The sequence below is a fragment of the Pristiophorus japonicus genome, chromosome 4 (assembly GCF_044704955.1).
Source record: "Pristiophorus japonicus isolate sPriJap1 chromosome 4, sPriJap1.hap1, whole genome shotgun sequence".
NCBI classification, from domain to species: Eukaryota; Metazoa; Chordata; class Chondrichthyes; family Pristiophoridae; genus Pristiophorus; species Pristiophorus japonicus.
In genome coordinates this window covers 126,540,958-126,553,554 of record NC_091980.1, presented here as the reverse complement: position 1 = coordinate 126,553,554, position 12,597 = coordinate 126,540,958, and the positions used below count along the sequence as shown (strand labels likewise).

General features: G+C 45.0%; 1 protein-coding gene across 3 annotated transcripts in view; it reads left to right on the top strand.

The window, feature by feature from the left end:
* Positions 1 to 12,597, top strand: part of LOC139263058 (dedicator of cytokinesis protein 2-like) — a 770,661-nt gene that overhangs the window by 204,496 nt on the left and 553,568 nt on the right. For all 3 annotated transcript variants that reach the window (XR_011593033.1, XM_070878576.1, XM_070878575.1), the window contains exons 22-24: positions 1,534 to 1,668; positions 6,630 to 6,738; positions 9,126 to 9,196. Coding sequence is in view for 2 of the 3 variants with exons in the window: in XM_070878576.1 (XP_070734677.1) it covers positions 1,534 to 1,668; positions 6,630 to 6,738; positions 9,126 to 9,196 (315 nt within the window). In the remaining variant the exon portion in view is untranslated. The remainder of the gene's footprint in view (positions 1 to 1,533; positions 1,669 to 6,629; positions 6,739 to 9,125; positions 9,197 to 12,597) is intronic.

Below are 12,597 nucleotides of genomic sequence, written 5' to 3'. Positions count from 1 at the left end.
TACTCTGGTCACTTTTTAATCAGTTTTAGATTTAACCTTTTCTAAACGATGGATTATTTACTTCACGAGACTACTCTCAGTCATTACCTTTCAAGATTTGAACGTTTAAGCTTCTCCAGTCTTCCCTCATAAAAGGTTAGCCTTGTTGCTCCTCTCTGTAGCACTTTGAGAGATTGAGGGGTCGAAATTCAGTCCCGCCGTTTTGGAGCCGCCTGAACAGTGATGTTACTGCCAGGCGGTAATCACCGCCTCAAACTGCCAAATTTAGTTTTTCCACCCAAAGATGAAAGAGCAGCGCTAAAAGTGGCATTGCACACTCAATCCTTGGGCGCCAGCAGAGCGGTAGCTCAGGAAGCCTACTGAATTTCCCGACGGTAGGCTGCGAGTTACAAAAACAGAAAAAAAAAGTTTCCAAAAACTTTTCTGACCCACAGCCACACTTCCCCACTGCTGCCATAAATGCTGAAAAAAAATTAAAGTCAACAACTTCTCTTAATCTCTGGACGATACCGCCCCGGGATCCCCGATGTACCGACAGCTGTTCCAGGCTGTACAAACGCCTGTCGGTATCTACCTAATTTCGCAGCCGCGGTGCTCGATGACGTCACTACGTGGGTGGTGGTAGAACACGCAGCAGTACCCCTTGGTACTGCCCCTACCGCCCAACTAAATTTCTCGAGAGCGGAGGAACCCGCTCCTTGCTGATGGTAAGTCTTTAGCCACCTCTCTCCGGTGCTCACAGGTGGTATTGCAAATTAAATTTCAACCCCTGAATACCTCCTTTGTGTCTCAGTGGCTATAAATGGATGAACACTCAAGGTGTGGTCTAACCTTAATACTATACAGTTGCACCAAGACTTCCTCCTAACTTGCACCTTACTGTTTTGGTGTCAGCTGTGACTCATTGGCAGCACTCTTGCCTTTGAGTCAGAAGATTGTGGATTCAAGACCCATTCCGAGACTTGAGCACAAAATCTAGGCTGACACTTCAGTGTAGTATTGAGCGCTGCACTGTTGGAGGTGCTATCTTTTGGATGAGACATTAAACCAAGGCCCTGTCTGCTCTCTTAGGTTGACATAAAAGATCCCAGGACATTTTTTTGAAGAAGAGCAGGGGAGTTATCTCCAGTGACCTGGCCAAAATTAATCCCTCAATCAACACCATTAAAAACAGATTATCTGGTCATTATCACATTGCTGTTTGTGGGGCTCAAATTGGCAGTTGTGTTTCCTACATTATGCTTTGGAATGTCCCGATGGTCGTAAAAGGCGCTATATAAATAGAATTCTTTATTTATATAATTCAGCATCTTATTTGCTCTGGTTTTTCTGCTTTTTCAGTTGCTGGACATGTTAAGTGCTGAATCTTAAAATGCTCTAAATGTATTTCAATACATCTATAGTTATTTCAACATTAAATATTACAGTTGAAAAAAAGATCAGTATCACACATACATATAAATCAAATTGTCAACAAGTGTACAATTCTTTTTAACGTGTCTTCTTTATTTTGTTCCATGAATCTTATTCTAGAAAATTGATGACAGTCTTGAAAAACTACCTGGATCTTTGTTGCGCAGGCAAGCCGTGTGACCCAATCTTACGGACTTTGAAAGCACTCGAGTACATCTTCAAGTTCATAGTGAGGTCCCGATCGTTATTTGCACAGTAAGTTCCAGATATGGTTTTACTTCTTTTATAAATTGATCATCTTTTCATCACCTTAATCAGACGGCTTGTTTAAAGGAAGGTATTTATTTGATGGCTCGAAAATCCCAGTTTCTCCTTCCCACGGGCCTTCGAATGGATTCTACAAAAGAGATGCGCAGCTATCTGAAGCTGCTGCGCCCACGCGAATTCCCGGTCCTGAGGCCTCCACTGACTGCGCATCGCAGCGTGTGCATGTTAGGACATGCGCAGGGCTGGAGTTGCAGTCACATGACTCTTGTCAGCCAATCAAGGTAAAGTATGCTCTCATTCATAATAATGGGAACTCCGTAAATTGGAGGTCCCATTATTATGATGTGCAACGGCCGCCTTCCACTCTTCAAATTATAGTTTGGCACCCAGAATGTCAGGTCCCTCATTGAAACACCTGTGAACTCATCCTTTTTGGTGTGGAAGCGGGTCATCCTCGATACGAGGGACTGCCTAATACTATACTATTATAATTATACGATTATAAGAACATAATAAGAATTAGGAACAGGAGTAGGCCATCTAGCCCCTCAAGCCTGCTCCGCCATTCAAAAAGACCATGGCTGATCTGGCCGTGGACTTAGCTCCACTTACCCACCCGCTCCCCACAACCCTTAATTCCCTTATTGGTTAAAAATCTATCTATCTGTGATTTGAATACATTCAATGAGCGAGCCTCAACTGCTTCCTTGGACAGAGAATTCCACAGATTCACAACCTTCTGGGAGAAGAAATTCCTTCTCATCTCGGTTTTAAATTGGCTCCCCCGTATTTTGAGGCTGTGCCCCCTAGTTCTAGTCTCCCCGACCAGTGGAAACAACCTCTCTGCCTCTATCTTGTCTATCCCTTTCATTATTTTAAATGTTTCTATAAGATCACCCCTCATCCTTCTGAACTTCAACGAGTAAAGACCCAGTCTACTCAATCTATCATCATAAGGTAACCCTCTCATCTCCGGAATCAGCCTAGTGAATCATCTCTGTACCCCCTCCAAAGCTAGTATATCTTTCCTTAAGTAAGGTGACCAAAACTGCACGCAGTACTCCAGGTGCGGCCTCACCAATACCCTGTACAGTTGCAGCAGGACCTCCCTGCTTTTGTACTCCATCCTTCTTGCAATGAAGACCAACATTCCATTCACCTTCCTGATTACCTGCTGCACCTGCAAACTAACTTTTTGGGATTTATGCACAAAGGACCCCCAGGTCCCTCTGCACCGCAGCATGTTGTAATTTCTCCCCATTCAAATAATATTCCCTTTTACTGTTTTTTTTTCCAAGGTGGATGACCTCACATTTTCCGACATTGTATTCCATCTGCCAAACCTTAACTCATTCGCTTAAACTATCTAAATCTCTTTGTAGCCTAGCTGTGTCCTCTACACAACCCGCTTTCCCACTAATCTTTGTGTCATCTGCAAATTTTGTTACACTACACTCTTTCCCCTCTTCCAGGTCATCTATGTATATTGTAAAGAGTTGTGGTCCCAGCACCGATCCCTCTGGCACACCACTAACCACCGATTTCCAACCCGAAAAGGACCCATTTATCCCGACTCTCTGCTTTCTGTTAGCCAGCGAATTTTCGATCCATGCTAATACATTTCCTCTGACTCCGCGTACCTTTATCTTCTGCAGTAACCTTTTGTGCGGCACGTTATCGAATGCCTTTCGGAAATCTAAATACACCACATCTATCGGTACAACTCTATCCACCATGCTCGTTATATCCTCAAAGAATTCCAGTAAATTAGTTAAACATGATTTCCTCTTCATGAATCCATGTTGCGTCTGCTTGATTGCACTATTCCTATCAAGATGTCCCGCTATTTCTTCCTTAATGATAGCTTCAAGCATTTTCCCCACTTCAGATGTTAAACTAGCCGGCCTATAGTTACCTGCCTTTTGTCTGCCCCCTTTTTTAAACAGAGGCGTTACATTAGCTGCTTTCCAATCCGCTGGTACCTCCCCAGAGTTCAGAGAATTTTGGTACTGACCCAACCGAAATTGTCCCCAGACCGGAAGCGGCGGGAATGGGTTTCTGCGCTGCGTTGGGCACGCGCTGACCCCTTACCGACCGGCAGGGACCCCTTCTCTGACTCCCGCGGGAGCAGTATCGCCGCTGGTCGGTGCCACTGACAGTTTTCCCCAGCAAGGAGCTGCCTGTGGCTGGGCGGCGCGACCGGCCTTAAAGGGGAGGTCGCGCTGCCGGCGACTCCACATTATTTTTTATTGTCGGCCGACTGCCAGGATGGGGCAGACAGAACACTTACAAATCGGTATCTGCATCCCGTTTGGGGAAATTTCGGCCCTGAACTGTGTTGAGATGTCTCTGAGAGACGGTACAAGATTCTGTATCAATGCAAATCATTCGTTAGTGAGGATAATGAAAAAAAAAGAACCAGTTTAGAACATTAAAACAACTAATGAAACATGATACCTGTCACCATGTGACCCTGCTATTCCAAAAGCTACTTCTATAAAAATAATTTGTATTGACATAGAATCTTCTTATATCTCACACAACATCCCAAAGCATTTTTTTTTGGAACTGCAGTCACTTGTTATGTGGGTAAACACAGCAAGATCTCACAAACAGCAAGTGGGATGAATGGCCAATTAATCTGTTTTTGATGTTGGTTGAATTCAGAATGTTGGCTAAGACATGAGCAGAAATCCCTGCTGTTAATTGAATATTGATGTGGGATCATTAGTGTCGAGTGATCCACTGGAAGAGGCAGACAGAACCTTGGTTTAACGTCCGTTCTGAAAGACAGAAAACTAATATGCTTTAAATAATGCATTAATGGAAGTGCATTCGAGTCAGGCTGAAAAAGCAGATTTTCATTAAGAGAAGAAAACCCTGTTAACTATTCCAATCTCAAGAGATTGATTTCAATGTTTTCTGTTTCTGGAACTCTCTTCCAAAACCGGTCTGATTTACTACTTCCTTTGCCGACAAAAACCTCCCGAGAATGCTTCCTTTTCGATCATGGCTCATTTACCTCTCCCAAATCCATTCCTTTCCTATCAGTGGTACCACTCTTGCCTCAAAGTCAGAAGGTTGTGGGCTGGAGTCCCATTCCAGAGACTTGAGCATATAATCTAGGCTGACACTTCAGTGCAGTTCTGAGAGAGTGCAGCACTGTTGGAGATGCTGTATTTCTGATGAGATGTTATACTGAGGTCCCGTCTGCCCTCTCAGGTGGATGTAAAAGGTCGCACGGCACTTTTTCAAAGAGCAGGAGAATTTTTCTGGTGTCCTTGCAATACTTATTCCTCAACCAACATCATTAAAACAGATTATCGGTTAATGCATTTTGTTGCTGTTTTTGGGACCTCGCTGTGCATAAACTGGCTTCCGTATTTTCCTACATTAAAACAGTGACTAGACTTCAAAAGTACTTCATAGGCTGTAAAGCGCTTTGGGATGTTCTGAGGTCGTGAAAGGTGCTATATAAATATGGGTCCTTTTATTTATTAAAGTTCTTCTTAGATATAGAAGTTACGTAAGAGGGTGACCATTGTAACATATCTGTTCAAAAAGGGGAATAAAGCAATAAATCAGGTAATTGTACACCAGTGAGACTAATATTATTAGTGGGTTATTTTCTAGAGGCAGTGATACAGATTAAAATCAATACAAACCTAGAGCATGTGTTAACTGAGGACAGTCGTCGTGGGCATTTAAAAGGCAAATTATGTCGAATAAGTGTAAAAGTTCGTTGAGGAAGTAACAGAATGTACTGATAAAAGAAATGCAGTGGAATGTGTGTATATGGACTTTTTAAATGTCCTTTGATAAGGTGCTGTTTTGGAGGCTTTTTGATCAATATAGCAGAGAGGGAGAAAAAAGAGAATTGGGAAAGAAACAATGAAAGAGGATAAGATTTTGTTTTAGGCAGAAGGAGGTTAGGACAGAATGCCTTAGCAAAGCAGAATCCATTATGGTTTTTAAAAGAAAAGTGGGTAAATATTTGAAAAAGAGAAGAAACAGGGGAATGGGACAAAGTGGAAATTTCTTTCAAAGAACCAGCTCCGTGCCAAAATTCCACAATTCTATATGCATGCAAACATTTCTCTTTCTTCCACAACATTTCCATATTTTCAATCACTGTTACAAGGCAATTGCACCTCTCAATGTGGCTCTTTTGTTTATTTGAAATTCTAAATATTAAACCTATGCACTCCTCTTCCTCATTGAATTCTCACTGTATTAAATTCAGTATTCATCATACCACCTCTTGCTCAAGCCCAATTCCCCCCATCCCCCCTTCCCCAGATCCCTAAACCATGGAATTTCTTACTGCTCTGATTACAAGCTTCAAAACCCAAGATTGATGTCACTGTACTGCTCCTTCTCTTTGACCTTAACCTTCCCATCTCTTTTTAAACATTTGGCATCTTGCTCTATGGGTCTTGGTCCTCCACTTTAATTTCCAACTTGCAAAGAAAAGCAGTCCGAGGAATACCAGCTTCAGTTGGAATTCACATTTGGTCCACTCTTAGATGTTGAGTTGTCAATGAGTTGGGTCCTCAGACTTGAAGAGAGGCAAGGTACATAGAAATAAAGGGGGGAAAGTGCCCATGTATTCCAGCCACACCAACACCCTTCAACTGACGAGGTTTAGAATGGCTTTGGCAGAGGGTGTGGAGATAGCCTCACTGCCCCATCAGACCCTTCAGCTAGAGGCCGGTAGAATATATTAAAAGCAAATATCCAACAATGAATACAAAAATGTATGTCTGCGTTAATGTAGTCTGAGCCTACAACAGGCCTTGCACCTCCTTTTCCAGAGATGCCCTGCCTTCCTATAAACATGTACAAATTCTCGTGTTAATGAAGATTACATCTTATATACACCAATACAGTCGATGCTTTAAAAATTTATTTTTGTCCCCCAAATACAAAACCCTTTCTCTTTGTCCTAGACTGTATGAAGAGAAGGAACAGACCGAGTTTGAAGAATCATTGAAAAAACTGTTTGAATCCATCAACAACCTGATGAAAAATCAAGAAGTGACCACAATTCTTCTGCAGGTCAGATGGCCAATGTACAGATGACAGTTGGAACTGGGTTATCTATATAGAGCTTGTGCAATAAGATGATGGAAGAGGTTGCTGGACAATAGGACGTATTCACTTCGCAATAATCCATAGGGATAGAAACAAGTCTATGCCAATTATCATAGAATCACAGAAACAGCACAGAAGGAGGCCATATGGCCCATCATGCCTGTGCCGGCTCTCTGAAAGAGTTATCCAAATAGTTCTAACCACCTGCTCTTTCCTCATAGTCCTGTAATTTATTCCTTTTCAAGTATATATCCAATTGTCTTTTGAAAGTTACTATTGAATCTGTTTCCATCACCCTTTCAGGCAGTGCATTCCAGATTATAACAACTCACTGCAATAAAAACCATTCTCATCTAGAGCTAGAGTACTGTATACACGTTATCAGGGAGGCTTTGAGGGTGTCCTTGTAAGGTTTTCTCTGCCCACCTTTGGCTCACTTGCCGTGAAGGAGTTCCGAATAGAGCGCTTGCTTTGGGAGTTTCGTGTCTGGCATGCGGACAATGTGGCCTGCCCAGCGGAGCTGATCAAGTGTGGTCAGTGCTTCAATACTGGGGATGTTGGCCTGGCCGAGGATGCTAATGTTGGTGCGTCTGTCCTCCAAGGGATTTGTAGGATCTTGCGGAGACATTGTTTATGGTATTTCTCTAGCAACTTGAGGTGTCTACTGTACATGGTCCATGTCTCTGAGCCATACAGGAGGGCGGGTATTACTACAGCCCTGGAGACCATGAGCTTGGTGGTAGATTTGAGGGACTGGTCTTTGAACACTCTTTTCCTCAGGCGGCCGAAGACTGCGCTGGCGCACTGGAGCCAGTGTTGAATCTCTTCATCAATGTCTGCTCTTGTTGATAAGAGGCTCCCGTGATATGGAAAATGGTTCACGTTGTCCAGGGCCGCGCCATGGATCTTGATGACTGGGAGCAGTGCTGTGTGGAGAGGACAGGCTGGTGGAGGACTTTTGTCTCCCTGATAAAGCCTCCCTGATAAAGTGCAACATCCCCAACGATACATGGGCGTCCTGGCCAAAGACTGCCCTAAGTGGAGGAAATGCATCCGGGAGGGCACTGAGCACCTCGAGTCTCATCGCCAAGAGCATGCAGAAATCAAGCGCAGGCAACGGAAAGAGTGTGCTGCAAATCTGTCCCACCCTCCCTTATCCTTAGCGACTATCTGTCCCACCTGTGACAGGGACTGTGGCTCTCGTATTGAACTGTTCAGCCACCTAAGAATTCGTTCTAAGAGTGGAAGCAAGTCTTCCTCGATTCTGAGGGACTTCCTATGATGATATGCTGATGACTGTGTACCGTTCTGGTCATATTACAGGAAAGATCTGATTGCACTAGAGAGGATACAGAGGAGGATGTTGCCTGGACTGAGAATTTTAGCTATGAGGAAAGATTGAAAGATTGGATAGGCTGGGGTTGTTTTCTTTGGAACAGAAGAGGCTGAGGGGAGATTTAATTGAGGTATATAAATTTACGAGAGGCCTGGATAGAATGGATAGAAAGGACTTATTTCCCCTAGCAGAGAGGTCAATAAGCAGGGTCATAGATTTAAAGTAATTGGTAGAAGGATTGGAGGAAAGTTGAGGAGAATTATTTTTACTCAGAGGGTTGTGGGGATCTGGAGTATACTGCCTGAAAGGGTGGTAGAGGAAGAAACCCTCATTACATTGCAGTTGAAGTGCCATAACCTGAAGGCTACGGACCAATTGCTGGAAAGTGGGATTAGGTGGATAACTCTTTCGGCTGGCACAGACATGATGGGCTGAATGGCCTCCTTCGATGCTAACTAGTGTAATGTAATGCAGAGGAATATCCCTTCAATCTGTAGACAACCCAAATAGCATAATTTGGCCCCCAAGTATTGCAATTTTACATTAAAAAGTCACAAACGCAGTGAAAAAAGCTTTCTGATCAGAGCTGCGGAAGAGCAAATCAAGAGGCGCAGTGAATGCAAAGTCCGAGCAGAGCCTTCAGTCTGTGATAAGTCAATGAATGAGGATCCATCAAGCTGTCACCCTCAAACATTCCTTCTGAAGTAAAATCAGTTTGCGTAAAACTGGCATCCAAGGGGAATCGGGAACAACAATTCTGCTCGAGCTGCTCAGTCCTGCATTAAAATGGTGAGCACGTTTGAAATATAGCAAGGGTGGGTAATAACCTTGCAAGCAGAACAGAACAAGCTGGCAGAGGTTTAAATAATGCTTCAGAATCAGACGAAACAGTGAAGGCTTCAATATACAAGTTAGCGTCAACCCATCAGAGCTCAGGCTGTGAAGACGATTGATGTATGTGGACTGCAGGTTAGTACAGCTTCACTAATTCATTTTTATTTTTTCCTGATCCCAGGTTGCTTCTTTGAAATACCTTCCATCAGTACTGCATGATGTGGAGACAGTCTTTGACGTCAAGTTACTGAGGTAAGATACAGCCCGCTGAAGAGGCACCATCTTTATGAAGAAGTCTTTCCACAAGCATTTTATATTGCTGTGTGGGAAATAGGAAGGGAAAGACAGATTTTCACTTGTATAGCTCCTGATCGCATCATCTCAAAGCCCTTATCACCATAGATTACTTTTTTTTATTTGGAGTGCAGTTTAAACAAAAGGAAATGAACCAGAAGAGACACAAGGCAATGGTAACATCTCACACAAGTCATGCATGCAAAGTTTTAAACTTGATTTATATCATCGTATTTCATGTTCATCACCAATGGAATGGCAAATACCGAAGGCGCCTCTTTAGAACAAGACATTGCCAATTCAACTACCAAATGTCACAAATATTTTGCAAGATTTATGTAAAGTCCTGTCCCCTCAGTACAGATTCACACGAGGCATGTAGTGAAGTCAAGGTCAGCTCTGGAATGCTGCACTTGCCTGAGACCTGCCCTTATATACCTGTCTCTTGCAAGTGCACCCCCGGTGGTAAGGTATGCTGGTGGTTACAGGTCATATCTTATTACAGTCATGTATAGTATGTTAGGATACAGTTATATATAATAATGTAAGATACATGACATCACCCTTCCCCAAGGTCTTATTGTCTTTATAGATTCAGTCTCTCAGGTGGTCTACGCTCTCACGTGGAGCGTCTGAGTTGTGGTTCAGTTGTTTGCCTTGGTGTCTGTTTTTCTTTGGATGTGGTTGCTGGTATCTCGCCTGGGCTGTCTGTTTCGATTGGTGTGATTGTTGTTGACTCGTCTGGGCTGTCTGTTGGGATTACCCTTTCCTTAGGTTGTTCCCTCTGTCTGTCCACCAGGTGTGGTGCAAGTTCCACATTGTAGTCTGCCTCTGGTTCCGCAGTGTTGTTGGTAAATCTGCTTTTGACTTGGTCTACATGCCTCCGGCAGGTTTTGCCATTGTCCATTTGTACTACCAGTAGCCTGTTTCCTTCCTTGCCCGTTACTGTCCCTGCAAGCCATTTGGGACCCCTGCCATAGTTTAGTACAAACACTTTGTCCCCTATCTCATTCCATCGCCCCCTCGAATTTCTGTCATGGTACTCAGTCAGCTTATGGTGCTTTGCCTCAATGATTTCGTGCATATCTGGGAGGATTAAGTTTTTAAAGTCCTTTTCATCAAAGGTTGCGCGGGGGGGATCCCAGTCAGTGAGTGCGGACGAGATCTGTATGCCAGCAGCAGTCGCGACAGGCGACCCTGCAACGTGGGACCTTGGATTATAAGCATGCTTTGTTTAATGATTTGCACTGCTCTCTCCGCCTGGCCATTGGAGGCCGGCTTGAACGGTGCCGTCTTGACGTGATTTATGCCGTGGTCAATTATAAAGTCTTGGAATTCTGCGCTGGTGAAGCACAGACTATTGTCACTGACCAATATGTAAGGGATTCCGTGCGTTGCAAACATGGTTGCGAGGCTCTCCACAGTGGTGGAGGTTGTGCTCGAGTTTAAAATGGTGCATTTGATTCACTTTGAAAATGCATCTACAACTACGAGGAATACTTTGCCCATGAATGGGCTCGCATAGTCTACGTGCACCCGTGACTACGGTTTGGTAGGCCAGGGGCTCAGTGGAGCCTCCCTGGGGCATTGCTGAGTTGGGAACAAATGGTGCACCTTCGGACGCAGAGCTCCAGGTCCGCGCCAATACCAGGCCACCAGACGTGGGATCTGGCTATGGCCTTCATGAGAACGATCCCCGGGTGCTCGCGGTGGAGCTCTCGGACAAATGCCTCACTGCCTCGCAGAGGCATGACTACTCGGCTGACCCACATCAGGCAGTCTGCTTGTAGTGATAGCTCATGCATGCGCCTGTGAAAGGGTTTTAATTCCTCGAGGCAGGCATCGCGAGGCTCTGCCCAGTCACCGGTTAGGGCACATCTTTTTACTAAGGATAACGTGGGGTCGCTGGCCGTCCAGGCTCTGATTTGGCGAGCCGTCATGGGCGAACCTGTGGACTCAAAGGCATGGATTTCCATGACTATCTCACAGTTCTGTTCGTCAGATACTTCCATGGTCGCCATGGGTAGCCTGCTGAGCGCGTCGGCACAGTTGTCTGTGCATGGTCTGTGCCTTATTGTGTAGTCGTAGGATGCCAGCATGAGTGCCCACCGTTGAATTTGCGCCGAGGCGTTGCCGTTTATTGCCTTGCTCTTGGATAGGAGGGACGTGAGGGGCTTGTGGTCGGTTTCTAACGCGAACTTGGCCCCGAAAAGGTATTGGTGCATCTTTTTGACACTGTACACGCATGCGAGCGCCTCCTTCTCGACCATTCCGTACCCGCGCTCCGCCCGCGAAAGTGACCTGGAGGCCTAAGTTATGGGTTGTAATTTGCCCGCACTATTGACATGTTGCAAAACGCACCCGACACCATACGCTGACGCATCGCATGTGAGAACTAGCTTTTTACCTGGGTCAAAGAAAGTCAAAACACTGTTGGAACACAGAAGGTTGCATGCCTCATTGAACACGCGTTCCTGGGCGTCCGCCCAAAACCAATCGCACCCCTTTCTGAGTAGCACGTGGAGAGGCTCCAGCAGCGTGCTTAAGTTCTGCATAAAGTTCCCAAAGTAATTGAGTAGCCTGAGAAAGGCGCGCAGTTCTCAGACATTCCAGGGCCTGGGTGCCAGGCGAATTGCTTCTGTTTTGGACTGTGTTGGGCGGATTCCATCAGCGGCTATCCTTCTGTTCAAAAATTCAATCTCGGGTGCGAGAAACAGGCACTTGGATTTCTTGACTCGTAGGCCTACCCGATCCAACCGCTTTAGAACTTCCTCCAAATTATGGAGATGGGAGTCGGTGTCCCTGCCCGTAATAAGTATGTCGTCTTGAAATACAACCGTCCCCGGGATGGACTTGAGCAGCCTCTCCATGTTGCGCTGGAATATGGCAGCTGCCGACCTGATGCCGAATGGGCATCGATTGTATATGAAAAGGCCTCGATGTGTGTTGATGGTGGTGAGTAGCTTGGATTCCTCGGTCAATTCTTGCATCATATACACAGATGTGAGGTCTAATTTTGAGAAAAGTTTACCTCCAGCCAATGTGGAAAATAAGTCCTCCGCTCTGGGCAGCGGGTCCTGATCCTGTAGGGAGACTCTGTTTATGGTAGATTTGTAGTCCCCACAGATTCATACGGATCCATCAGGCTTAATGACTGGGACGATGGGACTTGCCCAGTCGCTAAATTCTACAGGTGATATAATGCCTTCCCGCAGAAGCCTGTCTAGTTCGTGTTCAATCTTTTCCCTCATCACATAGGGTACAGCTCTGGCCTTGTGATGGACCGGTCTAGCATCCTGTGTGATGTAGATTTTGACTTTGGCCCCTTGGAAAGTGCCCACACCTGGCTGAAAGAGATG